General features: G+C 37.0%; 1 protein-coding gene across 1 annotated transcript; it reads right to left on the bottom strand.

The window, feature by feature from the left end:
• Window positions 1-360: 360 nt before the first annotated feature.
• On the bottom strand, window positions 361-19,002 carry rspo3 (R-spondin 3). Its single transcript, XM_052577536.1, has 6 exons — window positions 18,277-19,002; window positions 11,995-12,189; window positions 11,690-11,833; window positions 9,256-9,399; window positions 8,995-9,174; window positions 361-1,237 (listed from the first exon to the last, which is right to left on the bottom strand). The coding sequence occupies exons 1-6, from the start codon at window positions 18,368-18,370 to the stop codon at window positions 1,044-1,046; spliced, it is 951 nt and encodes a 316-aa protein (XP_052433496.1). The 5' UTR covers window positions 18,371-19,002; the 3' UTR covers window positions 361-1,043.
• Between the last annotated feature and the right edge of the window lie 278 nt (window positions 19,003-19,280).

Genomic DNA, 19,280 nt, shown 5'->3' with positions numbered 1-19,280 from the left:
TTTCAGCAGTCAGTACTCTTCAATCACATCCTTCACCAATTATTTGAATAATATAAAAAAGTTATTTTAAATTGTATTAACGTTTTACAATAATAGCTGTTTTACTGTATTTTCATCAATACGAGACTTTGAATAAGTAAAATAAAAACTTTATTCCAACTATCTTTTTAATTGTGTATTAATGCTATTATTCACAGAGAAACTGAAGTGCAGGTGTTACTGTCTTTAAATATGGATCAATGACAAATCATGCAAAATAAGACAGATTCGTATCTTGATTATATGTATCACCAAACATTTAAGGCTACTGTTGTGTTTGTTGTATATTTATGCTGGTGGAGGCAATAAATTACAAACGAATACAAACTCAGTACTGTTTATTTGACATACAGGTGCTTTTGATTTCTGGTCAGCTGGCCTCAATGGAAAGCTCGGATCCTGTTTATACAGACAGGCAAATCAACACTTGTTCAGAGAAAACTGAACAAAAGTTACTAAAACGTTGCAGCGAGAGTGTTGTTGCTCACCCAGAATGAAGAAAGCCATTTACACCAATCAACATGCAGTCTCTCAGCCCCTGGCGGCAGGAAATGTCCTCGGTGGCAGTAAGCATGCTCATTTTTAATTTACTCAGCCCCCCCCCCCCCCAAAAAAAAAAAAAAACAGATGTTTATACAAGTCTACTTTAATGTCTCAAAAACCTACATTCAAACCATGATACAGCGCTGTACCTGGACCCCCTTTAGAAAAAAAAAAAAAAAACATTCCACGGAAACATCCCCACATTACACAGTTCAGCCTCAATCCAGCACCTGACAGGCCGCAAAGGGGGCTGAAGGGTGCCCTCTGAAGTTTAAGTTGCGTCCTCAATGTCTGCAATGGTGTGGATGACGAGCGCCCCCTCTCTCATATGCATATACAGTATACGTTTAAATTATACAGGTAGCAGCAACACCCCCACGGCGAGGGGTTAAGAGGGTGAGGGGGTGACATGGACTGATAGGGGAAAGAAAGGCAGAGGAGCAGTGAGGAGCAGCATCTCTCTATACTGTTCCAGCGTCTCTGCTCTGGTCCCTCCGGGGACGGTGCTCTGTTTTGTTCCGGCTTTCTGAATCCTCTCGGTCGACCGTCTCTTTCTCTCGTTCTCTCTTCCTCTCTCGACGGGCCTCAGTGTTCTCTTTCTCCTGCAGGTTGAAGCGTTTCTTCTTCTCTCCCCGCCGCTGACCTTTTGGCTTACCTGAGAGGACAAATGGTGACAGCATGAGGCATTGTGCAACAATTATTGAGGCAAATATAAAGTGTTTTTTTTTCACCAGGTAAAAATCTGTTCACTAGAGAAGTAATTAAATAAAAATAAAATAAAAATAAAATTCTAAGTATATTAGTTTTTGAAAGAAATTAATACTTTTATTCAGCAAGGTTGTATTAAATTGATTTATATTTTAACAAAAGATTTATCATTCTTCTAAATGATCTATTCATCAAAGTAAAAATAAAAATAAATTGCCATATCACAAGAACAAATTATGTTTCAAGAAAAAGGAAAATAAATTACAAATACATAACAAAATATATTCAAATAGAAAATTAGTTCTTTAAATTGTAATATTTCTAAATATTACTGATTATACTGTATTTTCGAGCAAATAAATGCAGCCTTGCTGAACATAAGACTTATCATTCATATCTACAGAACAAACAATTCAGATTTTAATGCTTACATTTTGGTTTGGGATGTTTATGAGTAATGTTTTTCAAGCACCACAATGTTTACAGTTTTTAGGAAAATTGCTTTCAGTGTTTTTGCATATTAATCTGGGAAAAAGAGAAAGTATTGTAACAGGAAGAAGTATACACACACACAATATGAATATCGCGCTGACCAGACAGAGTTTGGCGTGCATCTGGGCTGATTTATTAGCAATGCAGGCATGTTGAATTATTCTGTCATTCTATTAATCAGTCTTTAGTGATTTCCCATCATCCCTCATCTCTCCCCAGCTCCAGATGGCACTACTCATTCAACCTAAGATGACCATTGTTCTTAATTTTCAGCAGTTTTGCTTGGGAGACATCCCTTCGGCAATCATCACTTATATTTAAAAGTGTTTTTCATAGATTATTAAGAGTTTGATGGAATCCAGGTTGAAGACCAATTTATACAGTTGTGCAACAGCAGAGCCATCTGGTGCATTGTGTGATTGGTTGTGTCTGGTCTACCACAAGATGACAGTCTTGTGCAGCATCTTTTTCCATTTCATTCTTTCTTTTACACTGTCAAGTTTTAAAGAGGCGGTTCGCCTACAAATGACATTTGTCTTAATTTGTGTCATGTTTTTTTCAGTGACCTTTAAATCTAAAACAATAAAAAGTAAAGTATTACAGAAACACAAAATATATGGCCTATATAAAAAAAAAAAAAAAAAATATATATATATATATATATATATATATATATATATATATATATATATATATATATATAAAATAAATTGATAAAAGCACATAATAAATTATTAATTTTTTTTATGAAAACAACGATAAAAGTTAATTAAAAATATTTCCATATACTATAATAGTATATATTAATAATATTAAAATAATAATATTGTTTCTGAAGTCATATGATGGATGACAATGAATCAAAATTTCACATTCACACAAGATAAAAACTTGAGAAACTATATGGTTCGAATCACTTTCAGAACTATTTTGTTTCCAGCTGATGAGCAATAAAAACATTGACAGCCAATCAGAATGCATCCTGCTTTAAAGGGCTCAAGCAGTGTGCGCTTATAATAAAACAGAATGTTATTGTGTGTTGGTGTGGACACTAGTAGTTATCATTAGTTACCATTCTTGGTGTTAACTAACTAGTCTTTATTCTTTCAGAAAGAAGCATTTTTGGCCCTTCCCCCAAGTTGGTCACTTTAAGTGTCATTATACAGAAAGATTCTTCAAATATTCGCCAAACAATAACAGCGTATGGTTTCAGAACAACATGAGAGTGAGTGAATTATGACAGCATTTTCATGTCTGTGTGAATAAGACAGTGGATATGCAAAAAGGTGGGGGCGACCCATCAATTTTATCAGCTCTGCGCTGTTGAGCAACCGGTCCGGGTTCTTCCAGGAACACGATTCCTGAGATTAGCGTACGTCTCTTTGGAATACAACTGTCAAGATGAACAACCAAGGTGAAGCCGCTCAGTTGAACGTTTGACACCAGAATAACCGATAAGCTCATCGAAAATAGAAAGACTTAAAATAAAAATTCTGTTAATATGACTTTATCTCGCTGTTGCTCAATGCTCACAGCTAGCCAATTTCCATTATTGTCAGAGGCTTATCGGTGGGGCACGGATCAGGATCGGAAAAGCGCTGAGGTGGACAAGCACCTCTCCCCCGCTTCCCCCTCCCGAAGCGGGGCTCTATTTATCAGCCGGACTCCCTGCCCACTGCAACTCACACTGACCCACACATTCCTGGGATCCAGCCAGGGCGATTGGGGGCCATTGCAGTCCCGACTCTTGAAATAAACTCGCCCCTGAGGATGCACGACTCTTATTTTGCCACTGAAACTGGAGTAGGAACTAACCTTCCGCTGGCTCCAATCTGTTTTGATTGTATGGTGCATCATGAACTCATGTACGGTGTCTGACCGAGCGAAGCACACACACACACACACACACACACACACACACACACATTTCACTCACTGTCATCATCTCCCCTCTCGCCGTCCCGTCTCTTTAAACACAGGAAGTTCCCTCTGCGTACACTGTTGTCTTTGTCGTAATGATTTGGAGATCAATGGATTAGGCGTAATTCTCTGCCTTTCCCATAAACCAAGGCATGACATGACCAGAGCTCTGCGGTGATTATTTTGGATATGTTTACTGCCACTCTTTCAGAGCTGGAAGGCTGTCAAGTTTTTCAGTAAACTGTCATGCGATGATTTGGATACAAGCGATTTCTTCAGGGATGGAACATGTTCTTGAGCATCTGCTCACCAATGCTGAAGCAGATTCAGTCCTTGAGGAAAACGTCATGGCTCTTTCAAAGCGCAGGCACAAGACCCATTGGAGATTTTGAATCGAATGTGACAATTAATGTCATACAGTATAAACAGTGTAAAGTTATTATGGGTAGCATTGCTCAGATAATTTGGTTTTGCAGGAATAATGTGATAAAAAGCTTAGACTTTTGAGCACATTGAGCAGTGTTTGAGACATTGTTCTTTCTTTTATTTTTTTAAGGGGCAACTGAAAAAATGGAAAGTCTCCATTTTTTCTCCATTTAATCTTATTACTATCCAGGAGAAACAATTTTCTTTTGTGATCTTTCGGTGACATATCGTTTTAGTTATGGAAGGCTGTTTCTGCCTCAGGGTAAAACTATATGTAAAATAATTTAATAATTTAAAATCAAAAGTCACATTGTAAGATATGAACTCATAATTGTGAGATATGCACAATACTGTTCAGAAGTCTGGGGTCAGAAAGATTCTCAATGTTTATGTTCACCAAGGCTGTATTTATTTGATCAAAAATACAATTAAAATAGTGCTACTGTGAAACATTATTGAAATAAATTTAAATAAAATAACTGGTCTATATTTCAATATAATATATTTTTTCTTTATTTCTGTGATGGCAAAGCTGAATTACTCCAGTCCTCAGTGTCACATGATTCCTCAGAAATCATTTTAATATGCTGACTTGGTGTTCGTGAAACATTTCTTATTATTATCAAGGTTGGAAATAGTGGTGGTACTTGACATTTTTGCGGGAACTTTTTTGATGAATAGAAATAGTTATAATTGAAATATTTTGTAATTATACATTTCATTACTGTCACTTTTGTTCAATTGAAAGATTAAAATTGTATGTGCTTGTTTAATTTAATTAGTATTCATGTTGTTTAAACACTCTATAGTTTTTGCCACTTTTAGTATTTTTGTCTTATTTTTGAACAGCTAAACATTCTCAAATCAAGATGCTTTTTTTTACAAGTAAAATTACTTTTTTTAATAGATATTGTCTTTTTTCTAAAAAAATAAATAAATAAAATTGTTAGCTTTTACTTAAAACAAGCAAAAATGTCTGCCAATGGAGCAAGAAAAATAATCTTATTTAGCCTTAATACACCCTGCTGAATAAAAGTAGTAATTTATTTAAGAAAATCTTACTAACCTTTAACATTTGAGTGATAGAATAAAGTGCAATTATGAGTATAACATTTTAAAATAAATAGTTTTGCTCTGTGACGATAAAAAATGTCAAATCCATGCACAAGTTTACAGGTGTTCTATCTACAGCTAAAAGTAGCCACACAATAATGGATCTATTCATCATCAATGGATTGCAGTTCTATCCTCCTCTAACATGTGTTGCAAGCCTGAAATGGTTTGGAACAAATTTTGTCTCATAGTTGTGTCTATTTCAACATAGATGAAATGGGGAGTCATCTGGCTCTGATTATACATTATTCTTGAAAGAGTGATTGAGAGGGGAGAAAAGGAGGGAGATGAGAGGGTGAAAATTGTGTCAGGACAGATTGAAGAGTGGGGGGGGGGGTGTAACTGCTGCACAGTCACTAAAAGGTGAAACCCTCTAAAATCAACCCTGACAACCCAAATCGTCCCAGTCTGCTGCTGTTAAGGACTCTGAGGTGGGGATTGTTGAAAGGGGATATGATGTGGTGCAGTGGGGCACAATTTCATTAATGAGCCCTGGGAGTGGGGTAGGGAAGGGTGGAGGGGGTCACATCCTCCCTTGCAGGCATGCTGTCTTCCGGGGGGCTTTTGGCAGGAGCCAGGCTGGGATTAAGGGCTCTGGCCTGTCCCACAGGAGGAATGCCCGGGCTTTGAAGGCCCAGTATAGCTGCACTCCCTTAGGGAGGTTGGTGCTGCTGAGCAGGGCAGAGCTGCATACAGAGGCTAAGAGTTCAGTGAACAATTGAGCTACACACACACGCACACACACACACAACTGATGCTGGGATGCCATATTTGTTAATCTACTATATGTGACCCTGGACCACAAAACCAGTCTTAAGTCGCTGGGGTATTCAAGTTTATCTGTATAGCGCTTTTTACAATACAAATCGTTACAAAGCAACTTTACAGAAAATTATGTTTCTAAAATATTTAGTAGTAGCTTATATGTGGTGACTGTCAGTTTGTGCACGTTTGACAGGATTTTTAGAAAAATGAATACAAGACGTAGTCAGCCAGACGATGAACATTATTAATATTATTAATTAACAATTATTATATGATGCAGTCACACTTGTAGCAATATTTGTTAGTTCTGTTTGTTGATTCAGGGTTAGCATCATCTGTAGCAATATATATATAGTATATAGTGTATATATATATATATATATATATATATATATATATATATATATATATATATATATATAGTATATTTGTAGCAATAGCCAAAAATACATTGTATGGGTCAAAATTATTGAACTGAATTATTGAAAAATAATTTTCAGTAATGTTCCATGAAGCTATTTTGTAAATTTCCTACTGTAAATATATCAAAATGTAATTTTTGATTAGTAAAATGCATTGCTTAGAACTTTTTTCTCAGTATTTAGATTTTTTGCACCCTCGGATTCCAGTTTTTCAAATAGTTGTATATCGGCCAAAAATCATCACATCCTAACAATGTAAAGCTTATGTATTCAGCTTTCATGTGATGCATAAATCTTAATTTTGAAAAATTTACCCTTATGTCTGGTTTTGTGGTCCAGGGTCACATACTGTATAGGTAAAACATGTACACACAGGCATACACAGTATATGTATGCTATCATTCAAAAGTTTGGTGTCAGTAAAATTCTTTAATTTTTTTTTTTTAAGTCTCAACAATGTGGTATTTATTTGATCAAAAATACAGTATAAAACAGTAATATTGTCAAAATGTGTTACAATTTAAAATATTTTTTTCTATTTTAAAAATTACTGTAATATGCTGATTTGGTGTACAAGCAACAGTTATTTACTTATATATTTTAAATTAATTTTTATTTATTTTATTACTGTTATTATTATTATTATTATTATTATGTTTTTTTTTATTATTGATTGATTGATATATTATTATTATTATTTTAAGAAGACAGGTGTGCTGCTTAATGTTTTTGTGGAAACGATAAATAAAATTAAAAAAAATTGTTGTTTTAAAAAAAAAAAAACATCAAAGGAACATTTTTGCAACATTACATTACATTGTAACATTTGCTGTCATTCAGTTTAATCCATCAACAAAAAAATGGAAGAAAAAAGATCACTTGTTGACACAAGGAGTTGCATTTAGAGTCATGAAGCCTGAAAGTGAAAGGACAGGGGCAAGACACAGGGCTGCTTTTGGACAAGCCGTGTAAGAAAAAGGTCAGGATTAGTCAGCGGGAGAACACGAAAGAAAAACAAATGACAAGTAACGGGAGAAGAATGGAGAGGGATTTGGCTGGGGTAACAACAAGTAAAACAGTTGTGTGTGTGTGTGTGTGTGTGTGTGTATCAGGAGCGGGGGGTGGACAAGGAGGATGTATCAGTGTCAGTGGGCGGCTTGGGATTACTTTGTGTTGGCGGGAGTCAGACCACTGACCCTGCTGGTGTATGTGGAACATAAACACGGACAGGACAGAACCCCAGCAGATAATTAGTGTGCAGTTGATGTTCCAGGAGTTGGGGCAGCTGGGTAATCACAAGCAGGGGCGAGGTCGATAACCGAGCCTGAAGTGTATAAAATACACCCCTCACTCGTGGCCCCCAGCGGATCAATACAACACTCCTCACTTTGTCTTAACATGGAACAAAACGTTTTTCTGGGCACAAGCAATGAGTTGGGGAATAAGAGAATACATGTCCATCTATCTGTCTGTCTGTCCGTCCGTCTGTCTATGTGGTTTTGTGTTTAGTGCACCATCTTTTATTATAGATTGTTTTACAGTGCATTATGGGATTCCTTCTCTGCAAACTAAATATGCAATGCTATAGAATTTGGAGGGGCCTCATAATTTAATGAGCATAAATATATGTGTAATTTTGTGTAATGTAATATGTGTAATGTGTAATTTTTATTAAATTATTACAATTTTTATTTTTTATTTTTTACAATTTTGAATTCTATTTTATGCTAATTATGCTAAATTCTACTTTATTAAATACACTAAAACAACCCAATGAGTGTTTCACGCTGGAAATTCAGAAAAAAATAAATTGATAATGCACTTAATTAACCTTAATGTGGTATGTTGGACACTTCATGTATATATGCATTGCTATCCTCTTGAAATATATCTGCATCATAAATGTGCCTATGATTCTTTAAAGATTTATTGGAACAGAGAGACATTTGCAAAGTTTTTTTTTGAACTTGTGTGTGAGATCAATCTATGTCATTGTTCTTTGGAGTCTGAAAAGTTCACATGCAGATCTCCACCCCCTTATATTTTCCTCTGTTCCCTCTCTCTGCGCTGAGGCCCTGAGTGTTTATGAGGTGGAGAGCAATGGAGCGTCGAGTTGGCCTGCTGTCTGTCATAAAGCAGCAATGTCCCACAAATACCACTATACAAATAAACATTCAAAACAAACCAAATATGGTTAAGCTTACAACTGGACGGATCCTTGAATCTGCTCCATGTATTTGTTTTGCATTAGTTGGGAAATATTTCTGGCTCTTATATTTATAATTATAATCCTGACGATACAAAACAAGCATTTATACGATAATAAAAACAGAAAATGTTTTTTGTACTATAAAAGTGGAAACTGTACAACAGCCCACTAGTAATTCCATTCACTACATCAAGCATTACTATTATTATTGCTCATATAGGGTTTTAAGCTTTTGGTGCAAACCTCATCCTCAACTTCATAGTACCTCAAATTAGGCAGCTTTTTACTCCTGTGATCAGGCTTACAATTTTCAGTGATGACTGGGTCTATTTATCAATAATTATATTAGTGACTTACATCTTCTTCTTTTGACAAGGCATTCCCTCTTTTCAGAAGTAGCTGTGCACGGGGTCCCCATTGGAGAGGGATTCTGTAGGACCTTCCTGGTCCTTGTTTCTTCACCCCATCTGAAGCCGCAGGTTTTACCTGAGCGTGAGCAGGGTCCCCATTCACTCCACTCGCCCACTTCACAGTGCACTAAAACACAGTTAACAAGCTAGTGAAGCCACGCACATACAGCACTGTGTCTTGACAGCAGGTGTTATGTCAGATTCTAACCTGTCGGGATGCACTCCATTGAGTCATTGGGCTCAAACTCGTCTGGGCAGACGTGATGACATTGTCCATGCAGTAAGAAGTGTCCCGGCCCACACCTTGTACACACGTCACCGTTCTGACAGGAGTCGCAGTCTGCAGGACATGCTGTATAACCAACACACACACATACTGTCAGTTTCATTAGATGGGGAATAAATAACAAAAAGTAACCATGCTACTAACTTTTTAAAGGGTTATTCTTAAAGGGTTACTTCACCCAAAAATTTAAATTGGTCTGCATTTTACTCACCCCCGAGGCATCCTAGTTGTATATGACTTTCTTCTTTCAGATGAATCCAGTCAGAGTTATATTAAAAAATTGTCTTTGATCTTTCAAGCTGCTTCATGGCACTCAACGGGTGTTGCATTGCTTCAGTCCAAAAGTTGTGAAATAAAAAGTGCCCTTCCATAACAAAAAAAGTGTCTCACAATGCTCTGGGGTTGAACAAAGGCTTCCTGTAGTGAATTGATGCGTTTTTGTAAGAAAAATAACCATATTCAAAACGTAATAATCACTTTAATCTGGCATGTTCTCACTGTAGTAAACTAAGTGGTTCCAGGGAAGTGACGCATACGCCACTCAGAAGTGACGCACGCGGAAACGCAGCAGAGAGATCAAAACAAAACAACGGTCACTTATTAGAAATACAAAACAAGGATTTGTAAAGAAGAATGTTGGAGGATTTCGATATAAGCAAAGAGGAGACTGATTTTCTTTTGCTAAAGTAAGGAAACTTTGCTTCCTTTGACCCTGTAAACAAACATTGGTTTTCACGAGACTCACAATGCCAACCTCATAGTTTACAAGCAGTTTTCGATTCGAAGGGCGCTTTTTATTTCACGTCTTTTGGACTGAAGCAATGCAACACCCGTTGAGTGCCATGAAACAGCTTGAAAGATCAAAGACAATTTTTAATATCACTCCGACTGGATTCGTCTGAAAGAAGAAAGCTTTTTTTCTGAGAGTGTTCAGCTATTGCAGCTTTTAACAAACTACTTTTTCCATTGAGTATTAGTGTCACAATCCCTGTCTGTGTTTCATGTGTCTGTGTTCAAGGTCTTATAGTATGTAGTTTTGTGTCCCTATTGTTGCCTTGTTTCTATCCTGTTTCCCTGCTGCTCTGCTCCCTTGTTTGTTGTGATGGACACTCATTGAACCACACCCTTGTTAGTTGCTCTGGTTACTGATTAGTTAATTGCTTCAGCACTTCAGCAATCATAATCAATTATCTGATATGTAGCTTCTAAAAGTCTGATTCTTTCTAGTGAATCAGTTATTTTAGACAGCCCTCTGTTTAATACAGGGGTTTCAAACTCTCCATGAAGTACCCCCAGTGGGACACACATACTTGAGGTCTTGCAGTCTCCACTGATGAGTTGAATCAGGTGTGATAAATGAGGGGGTCATACAAAATGTGCAGGGCTGGGGGTACTCCAGGACAGGTTTGAGAACCACAGAAATGATTCAGTTAATTATGATTGTCCTCTCTTTAATATGTACCTTTCGGGAAGTCTGGCTCGTTTTAATGAATTGGTTCTTTCAGATGGCACCCTCTCCAACGTGTAGCTTTTAATAATTTGATTAATTCCAGTCAACTGGTTAATTTAGTTGATCCTCTTTCTAATATGTAGCTTTTGAAAGTCTTATTCATTTTAAAGAATCGGTTCATTTGCATGGTCAACTCTTTAATATGTAGCTTTGGATTAATTCTAGTGAATTGGCTCATCAGGACTGTCCTCTCTCTCATATGTAGATTCTGAAAGTCTGATTCATATTAATGAATCATTTTATTCAGATGACCCTTCTCTGATTCAAATGGTCTTCGTTCTAGTGAACTGGTTCATTCAGTTGATTATCTCTTTCATATATACATTTTGAAAGGCATTTTAATTCATTCTAATGAATAGTTTAATTCGGATTTAATAAATTGATGAAAATGATGACAATTGAAAATGATTTACAGATTCATATCTCAGTACAATGTACTAAATTGTCACCTAAATTGTGTAAATGAAGGTTTCTAGTAGATTTACTATGCATTTATATGTTCAAGTTTGATTCTGTCACCATAATTAATTTAATTCAACCAAAACCCCTAATAGTTTTTGTGCCATAAAACTACAGCTCTAATTAAATGCTAAATTATATCACTGAGATATTTTATAATATATCACACCTTTTAATCAGTAACTTGTATTTAACTGCTTTTTGTCTGTAGCTTGTATTGTAGCTAACTTTGCAAAACAGTAGCTTGGCTGTAGTTTTGCTACTTGAAATTAAGTTTAGCTTCTTACAGTTTGGCCAGCTACAGTTTCAAAGTAGCTTCCCCAGCACTGGAGGAAAGGATACTAAAAACTAGTCCATCATATCTGTAACTGTGAACTGGGCACTCACCAGGCACACACTCTTTCATGGTATCGCTGGGCACCAGCCCATCTGGACAGCTCTCCGTGCACTTGCCCTTGTGCAAGTAGGAGCCTGCTCTGCAGCGCAGGCAGAAGTTCCTGTTAAAGCATGAGTCGCACTCTGACCCACACTCTGCAAGACAGGATACGCACACATTACCACATTGCCTGAGCTCAGAAGGGAATGCTATAGTATACACACAATGCCCGTAGCTTTATTACTGTACCTAAGACATAAAGACGTCGGTAGTGTAAATATTTCAAGGAGAAGCTGAGACAAAACATGTGCCTTACTTATGCAGTCATTCCGGTCAGGGGAACGGGTGCCGTAGAAACCATTAGGGCAGGAGGCCAGGCACACTCCAAACTGCCTCATCCCGTCCCTCTCCAGGTGAATAAAAAGCTTGGGTTTGCAGGTCAGACAGCCATTGTAAACCGAGCAGGTCTGACAGCCTCCCTGGCATCCCTGGGAGCTCACCCCTGTAACCTCTGTGGTAGAAACATCAATTTTACTTTAGGATCAATCAACGTGTGCTCAACAAAAGATTTATGCAAATGTACAGATCTGTATGTATCATTTATGTTAGGGTGACCATATATTCTCTTTTTTTCTGTGCATATCCTGTTTGGGATTTCTAGATTGCCTAAATTTTTTTACTTTGGATGCTCCATACAGTCCTTATACATTAATACATTATATCTAAGTGTAATTTGCATTGCTTGGACTGTTCTCTGTAGAATGTACAATGCTTGCACACTATTGTGCAAACTACTTTTCATTTGTTAACTTCAGGAAGCATGAAAACAACTGGAAAACAGCCACAATCCAGACATTTTAGGCCAGGATTTTCCCAGGACATTAAAAAGAGGGTGCATATTAACCTTATTTATGTATTGTCTGGAGTGTGAAACCACTGGTGTAAGTCTCTTTTTCATTGCAATAGTTATACATATACAAAGCTACAATATTATTTATAACTTGGATAACTTGCAGTTCTGGGTAGTTACAACCTGACTATATATACATGTATATAGTTACCAATCCTATCCTATATATATCCTATATATATAATTTTGGGATCAGTACAACTGTATTTTTTTTTTTTATCTTTGGTTATAATTACAAGTATACCAAAATTCTTGAGTGACAAATCTGTATTTTAGAATGATATCTGAAGGACCATGTGACACTGAAGACTGGAGTAACGGCTGCTGAAAATTCTATCATGGATGAGTAGAGACACAAGCAAAAATGTAATCATTAAAAAGTTTCAGCTAGTTACAAAAAACATATTCTGCATTTATTTGGACATTCTCAACATTTATAAGAGCATACAGGACAGGATTGGTGGGTACAACTAAATGGTTCCAGGTTCTTCAAGAAAGGAACAGAGCCATCATTTAAGGCTACAACAGTGACCATAATGTAGTTTAATAATAAACAAGACAGGAAGCACAGTCATCTGTGGATTCTCCCGCCAGAGAAACTAATCAACAGAGACATGTTGCATACCGGGGTTTGCACGCGAATGGCAGCACAGTAGCCATTGTGTTCATAAGCGCGCAAACAGAGCGGACTCACTCTGACAAAAAAAGTTGACAGAATCAACTCGTCTCCACTGGAGACCTCCAGCTGCGAATACACAGTGAAACTGCCCACCACAAATGCATGATAAAGAGGTTTCTCAATAGTGATCCCTTAAGACAAGATTTACTTTTAAATTATAGATCTGATCGCTGACCTGTTATACGCCCTCACAAAGTTCCGACAGAAGATTTGATATTTTTGAGAAATAGGCCTGACTGTATTCAAAGGGATTTGAGAGAATATTTACTTCAGTTTTTTGCTCAAGGGATTGTGAATAATATCTATGCACTAAGGCCTCATTGTTTTGGCTCGGGAACTGAAGAAGTCAAAAGTGATTGAGTTCACAGTTACTGTGAGAAGAACAGACGTTCACTGATCTAATTGCATCACACTGTAAACTACAGTGCAGTACCTCACTAAATACGGCAGGGTAAAAAAAATGGAAGGTGCTCCTCAGCTGCTTCAAGGAACATCTTTGATTGAAGTCAATGGCTTCCAGGTGTCTCTCAAAGGTCACATTCAGATGGTTAAAGGCTCTGCATTTTAGAAGGGACTGACCCGGTCTCAGAGCATCTGGGGTGAGGCAGGGTAAAATAAAGAGTTGTCTAGCTCAATTTCAAAGGGGTTAAATAAAGCTTCAACTTTCACTTTTATGCAATTTGAAATGATATGGCTTGAAAGGATGGAACATATTGAGGACTTCTAACCATCAGCAAGCCTGAACAATAAGGAAGCAGTTTAAAAAGCACAAAAAATGACTTACAAAGCAGCTTTTTGCAATTTTTAACCCACTATGAGCCAATACAAGGCAGAAATGCAATAGACAACAAAGTTCAATATATATAGATACAGTATATACACACACAATACCATTTCAATGTTCGTGGTCGGCAAGTCTCATATATTCACCAGGACTGCATTTAGATGATAAAAATAGAATTAAACCGGTAATATTCTGAATATCAGTTTTTATGGTTACACTTTTTTTTTTGTGGTAACAGTTTTCATAATTTAAATAAACAATATTTGTTTTAAATGTATTTTTTTCCTTTTGCAAAATGTTTTTCCTATCACTTTTTGTTTCCCTGCTGATTATAAGACAGACAGACAGATAGATACTGTATGTAGACAAAGAGACAGACAAACAAATGGATGGACAGACAGATATATAGATAGATGGACACAGAGACAGACAAACCGATGGACGGAGAGACAGACAACCTGCTCTTACATGCCATACTACTGAACTTGGTCTAGGGCATTGTTGTTGTTTTTTTCAGTCTCCTTCCCCTGATTCCCAGAGTTCACTCTTGGCCGCCAGATTGCCATAGATCAAGGATATTCTGTTTGACATATCTAAGCAATCTTTACAACTGCTGTCCATTTGCCCACATGTGTTCCTGCCAAAGCTCTCTAATTCACAGAACCCTTTACACGGAGGAATTCTGCCTGCCCTTGCACTGCCACAGCCCTCGGGTCGACTTGCATAACAACCGCACAAGCACTCCTGAAATCCGAACATTCGAAATCACTTCGCCACGCTTCAAACTCGACGACCGCAAAAGCAAGCATTCCCAGAAACTAACAGTAAAGCAGGACAGTTAAAACGTAATTAAATAAAATGTCAGACGTCTACATTAAACAAATGCATTTGCTTATTGCCTAAAGTCTTGTGGTTTGAGTCGGTAAAGCAGGCCGACACAATTAATTTCCTGCGATATTTGCAACATGGGGAGGCCACACACAAGCAAACATAACTGTTTACTAAAAAACACAGCCAGTTTAGTTATTCAAAAGGAAATTACTTACCATATACTGTCACTGACTTGTAAAGCTCCTTTTAAAAACTAAATGTCAACCTCACATTTTCTGTCCTCTGTGACACATCACACACAAAAAAAGCGTATACTACAATTAAATTCACTTCACAAAACATTCTTGCAAAACAGTCATATGCACAAGATATTCCAATGTTATAAGTATCAGATGTTACAAATTCTTTGGCATTTAAAAGGTGTCTATTTTACATGCAAATCAAAGCCTTGTGGCTTCTACTTGTCAACGCAGAGACACAGAGACGCGCACTCACAGAAGACAGGAAATGTCTGAGGTCAGGCGACCGTTTGGTCACTCTCTGTGAACTGATAAATTAGTCATAGGTCATTCACCCAAGTTTCTGTCCATCACAAACGTTTCAAAGTACCTTAATTAGCAGCATCTGAAGATGGCTGGTGCTTTCAAAAGGATGGCGGTCATCACGTTTGTCACACTTCACTATTGCAGTGTCTGCCAAAGTACACCACTAGCATTGATATGACCACCCTGCTCACCTGTATCTATTAATATCATCTCTTAATATTTTGAAATATGTGAATTGATCAAAAATATGCTGAAAATAGTGAAAGATTTCTACTCTTTAAGGATAATCTCAAACGGTCCCCTCTTTAAATTCAAAATGACAGTTGTGTACTGAACTAATTAGCTGTCAAAGTCTGATTAAACACATATTTTTCTCATATGCCCACATGAGAGCACATACTTAGTATGCTGAGGACAATGTCCCGACCACAGTCCACAATTCTAGCATCATCTAAGTTTTGAACAGAAAAGATGGATAATGGTTTTGTATTTTTAATTCCGTAATATAATTTTTTTTTTCATGTTTTTCAGAGTTGAAACATCCCAGTAAGTGCCACAAAGCCACAATGGCATTTCTGTGGCTCCCTGATACCAAAAGTCATTCTGGTGCATCTAACTGGCTTTGTCACCAACTAATTGAGTCTAGGTTTAAACAGTCATTCTAATCATGCCTTTCAAGTCATATTCCCCTATTACATTGCTTATTAAAATAAAAATCATGCTCAAACACATTTCTGGAGTCTGTCATGCATGAATTACTTATTTCAGAGCTCAGCTTCCAAAATTTTGTTTTTCTCTGTGTAAACCAAAAATATTCATATAAACACATCCAGGGCCATAACCACCATAGACAGAGGGGGACATGACCCCCAAATTACACATGGCCCCCACAATCCTCAGTATTTGGTTACAGTCTTGACTTCATCAGTAATCCATTTGATTTAAACTGTCTTTTGAATGAAATTAGCAATTTCTTATCATGTTACCTTTAACTGAACTATAAAACTTTTTAAAGTGTAGGAGCTCAGCTGAACATAAAGATGGTCCTGGTTCGGCGTCAGAAACCTTTTTTTTTTTTTGCTAGGATATACTCAACTTGCAAACTTGAAGAAAATAATAAACGCGCTGTGCTTCTGGTAGTACTGAATTTACAGAGATATCTCAGCGAGTAAGTAACAAGTCAACAAGCGTGAGACGGTCTACAAAGGGTTTCTAATGCAGTGGCCGCTAGAGAGCGATCCAAACAAGACGTAGGACTGGCCATTGATGCTAGAGACGAGCAGTGCACAATGTATAAGCTCATAATGGTGTAGCTAGTCTGCAAATTCATACTCTCATATTCGCACTTATTACAACAATGATAGCACGATACATTGAAGTAAAACGTTAGGCTACTCGTTAATGGAAGGTAACATCAGAATTGCAACGTGAACCTAAAACAGAACTTAAATCACAAAAACCAGCAGCGTGTCCCTTGCCGATATAAATTATGTTTCAGAATCAAACCACACAAGTGTCTGGTAAAAAGAAACACTTTTCACGCGTCTTCTAGGCTTTTAACTTAACGGAACATTTCCCATCAAGTTCATCAAGGATGCCTAAGCAGCTGTTTTTTTTTTATCTTCCTGAACTCACTGTGGGGACACATGTAAAATGTTCTTCAAACTAAGCCATCAAAACAAAACCATGAGGAACACAATCACGATTTTGTGACGGGCGCAGTTTCACCGAGACTGGCTCATCTCAAGCAACACTACACTGTTTGCAGGGTTGCCAGGTCGTTGTGCCAAAAACAGTCCAATCACCAATAAGACCCCTTAAAAAAAGAAAACATTTTAAACCGGTATAAAAGTCGTTTTAAAAGTATTAAGTTTATATAGTTTGATTCTATTTACTGTAGACTATTAGCCTATTTAAAAAAAAGTTAGCTATAGCCTACACTTTTAACTAGACAGTGGGTTTCTTGGACAACGTACAACTGTGTTTTAACATAATTTGCTTTTATTTCATATATGGATCTTATTCAGGGTACAGACTTTTTTATTTTATTTTTTGTTTTACTTTATTTATTTTTGCTAATGAAAATAAGGCTGTGGGGGACAGATGTAAATAACAAATGAATAAATAATAAAAAATAAAAATAAATAAAGGTTATATACATATATATATATATATATATATATATATACACACACACACACCTGTTATCCACCTTAACTGTTACTGGATGGTAAAAATAAAATAACCTATTTAAATACAATTGATGAGATTAGTCAAACCCTCACACCATATAAAAAATTCTACTCACTGCTAGTTTTAAAGTAGAGATTTCTGAGGGCAATAGCACACTTGGCAACCCAGGATTGGTACAACATATAAACGGGGAAAACAGCGATATGGTTGTCATAATAAGAACATAGCATATACCCTAAATTTCAATAACAATAGTGAGATCTTCCAGCTGCTGAGAAATACTTAACTCCTTTAGTTCTCTGTTACATAGGCTATGGTTATATGCTGAACCAAGTGAGAGATTGCGAGTGAGATTGCGAGTTTTAGATATAATGACGTATACTATCAGACAATAAATAAATGTTAAAAATATTAAAATGTAAAAAATTCCCATAGTAAACCTTAACCATGTCCTGTCACAAGATCAATATCCCGTATCAAACAATATCCCAAAAGAAACTTTAACTTAAAAAAAATAAATAACTTAAAATCTTTTACAAAAGTATGATACATTATGTATTTAAAAACACAATGAAAGAAAAAAAAATCAGTGCACACAAATAAACAGTATAAATCACGGTGCAGGTGTGCATCAGTCAGCAGCGCGCTGAACTTACGTTTGTGTTGCCGGTGCCTGGAGCCTTGATGCTGACAGTTTGTGTATTCCATACAATGCAAGATCAAAACAATGGAGATCAGTTGTAATTGCATAGTAATCAGGGGAATGATGCTTGTCCTGTCAATTTCAATGTCCCTTATCGCACTTTGATCTGTGCAATATTCAATAGGTTATTCCTAAACCGGGCAGAAGCCCCAGCTGTGCTCACGCGCAAGAGAAACAGAATTTTCAATGGCCCAAATGCACCTGGGCCGATTCGGCAGTAACATATTGGAGGCAATCCACATATGTGCCACTGTGCGATATCCAAAGAGAGAGCCACTCATTCCATGGAAACAATGAAAGTGTTAGTTCTCCATCCAGTGCACTGTAAGCAAAACTTAAAGATGGGGAGGAGGGAATCAAATTAAATTGGCATGGCGATAAAGTTGGATTGTCTTCTTGAATGACTGTACTCCCCACTGTGATTCCGCACGACACGTCCAGGTGTGAAGGTTACTTTATTTATTGAGCTTGACATGTAGGAGGTCCTCGCGTCATCCACAGCATCTCGTGGAACTTCCAGTGAAACTTTGGCGCTATATTTCTAAACAGTCGCCGAAACGTAGCTCTTCTCAATTCAATCTCGATAGCTCACAGTTTCACGGTTGAGCACTTCACTATCTCTCCCTTTCTCTCGCCTGCTCTCAGCTCGAGTGCTCGTCTGGTAACTGATGACTTCAGCTCTCTGCCGTCTCTTTCCCCTCTCTGAACTCCAAAGTTTATTTAGAGGGCGAGCCCCCCACGGGCTACCAGCACTCGTTTTTTTTTTCATCACGTTTTTCCAAAAGTCGAGAACTCGATGAATGGAAAAATTCGACTGACATACAGATAGATAGATCACATTTATATATCAGATAACTTAACCAAGATATTAGGCTACTCAACACCAAATTAATTAATTTCTTTATTATAAGTAAGTTAGTTAGGCCTACATCTAATTTGACTTGTACTTGTAATACA

This window comes from Carassius gibelio, chromosome B16 (assembly GCF_023724105.1).
Source record: "Carassius gibelio isolate Cgi1373 ecotype wild population from Czech Republic chromosome B16, carGib1.2-hapl.c, whole genome shotgun sequence".
Lineage (NCBI taxonomy): Eukaryota > Metazoa > Chordata > Actinopteri > Cypriniformes > Cyprinidae > Carassius > Carassius gibelio.
Note: the sequence above shows the minus strand (reverse complement) of the source record. Positions and strands in the feature narration are given on the sequence as shown.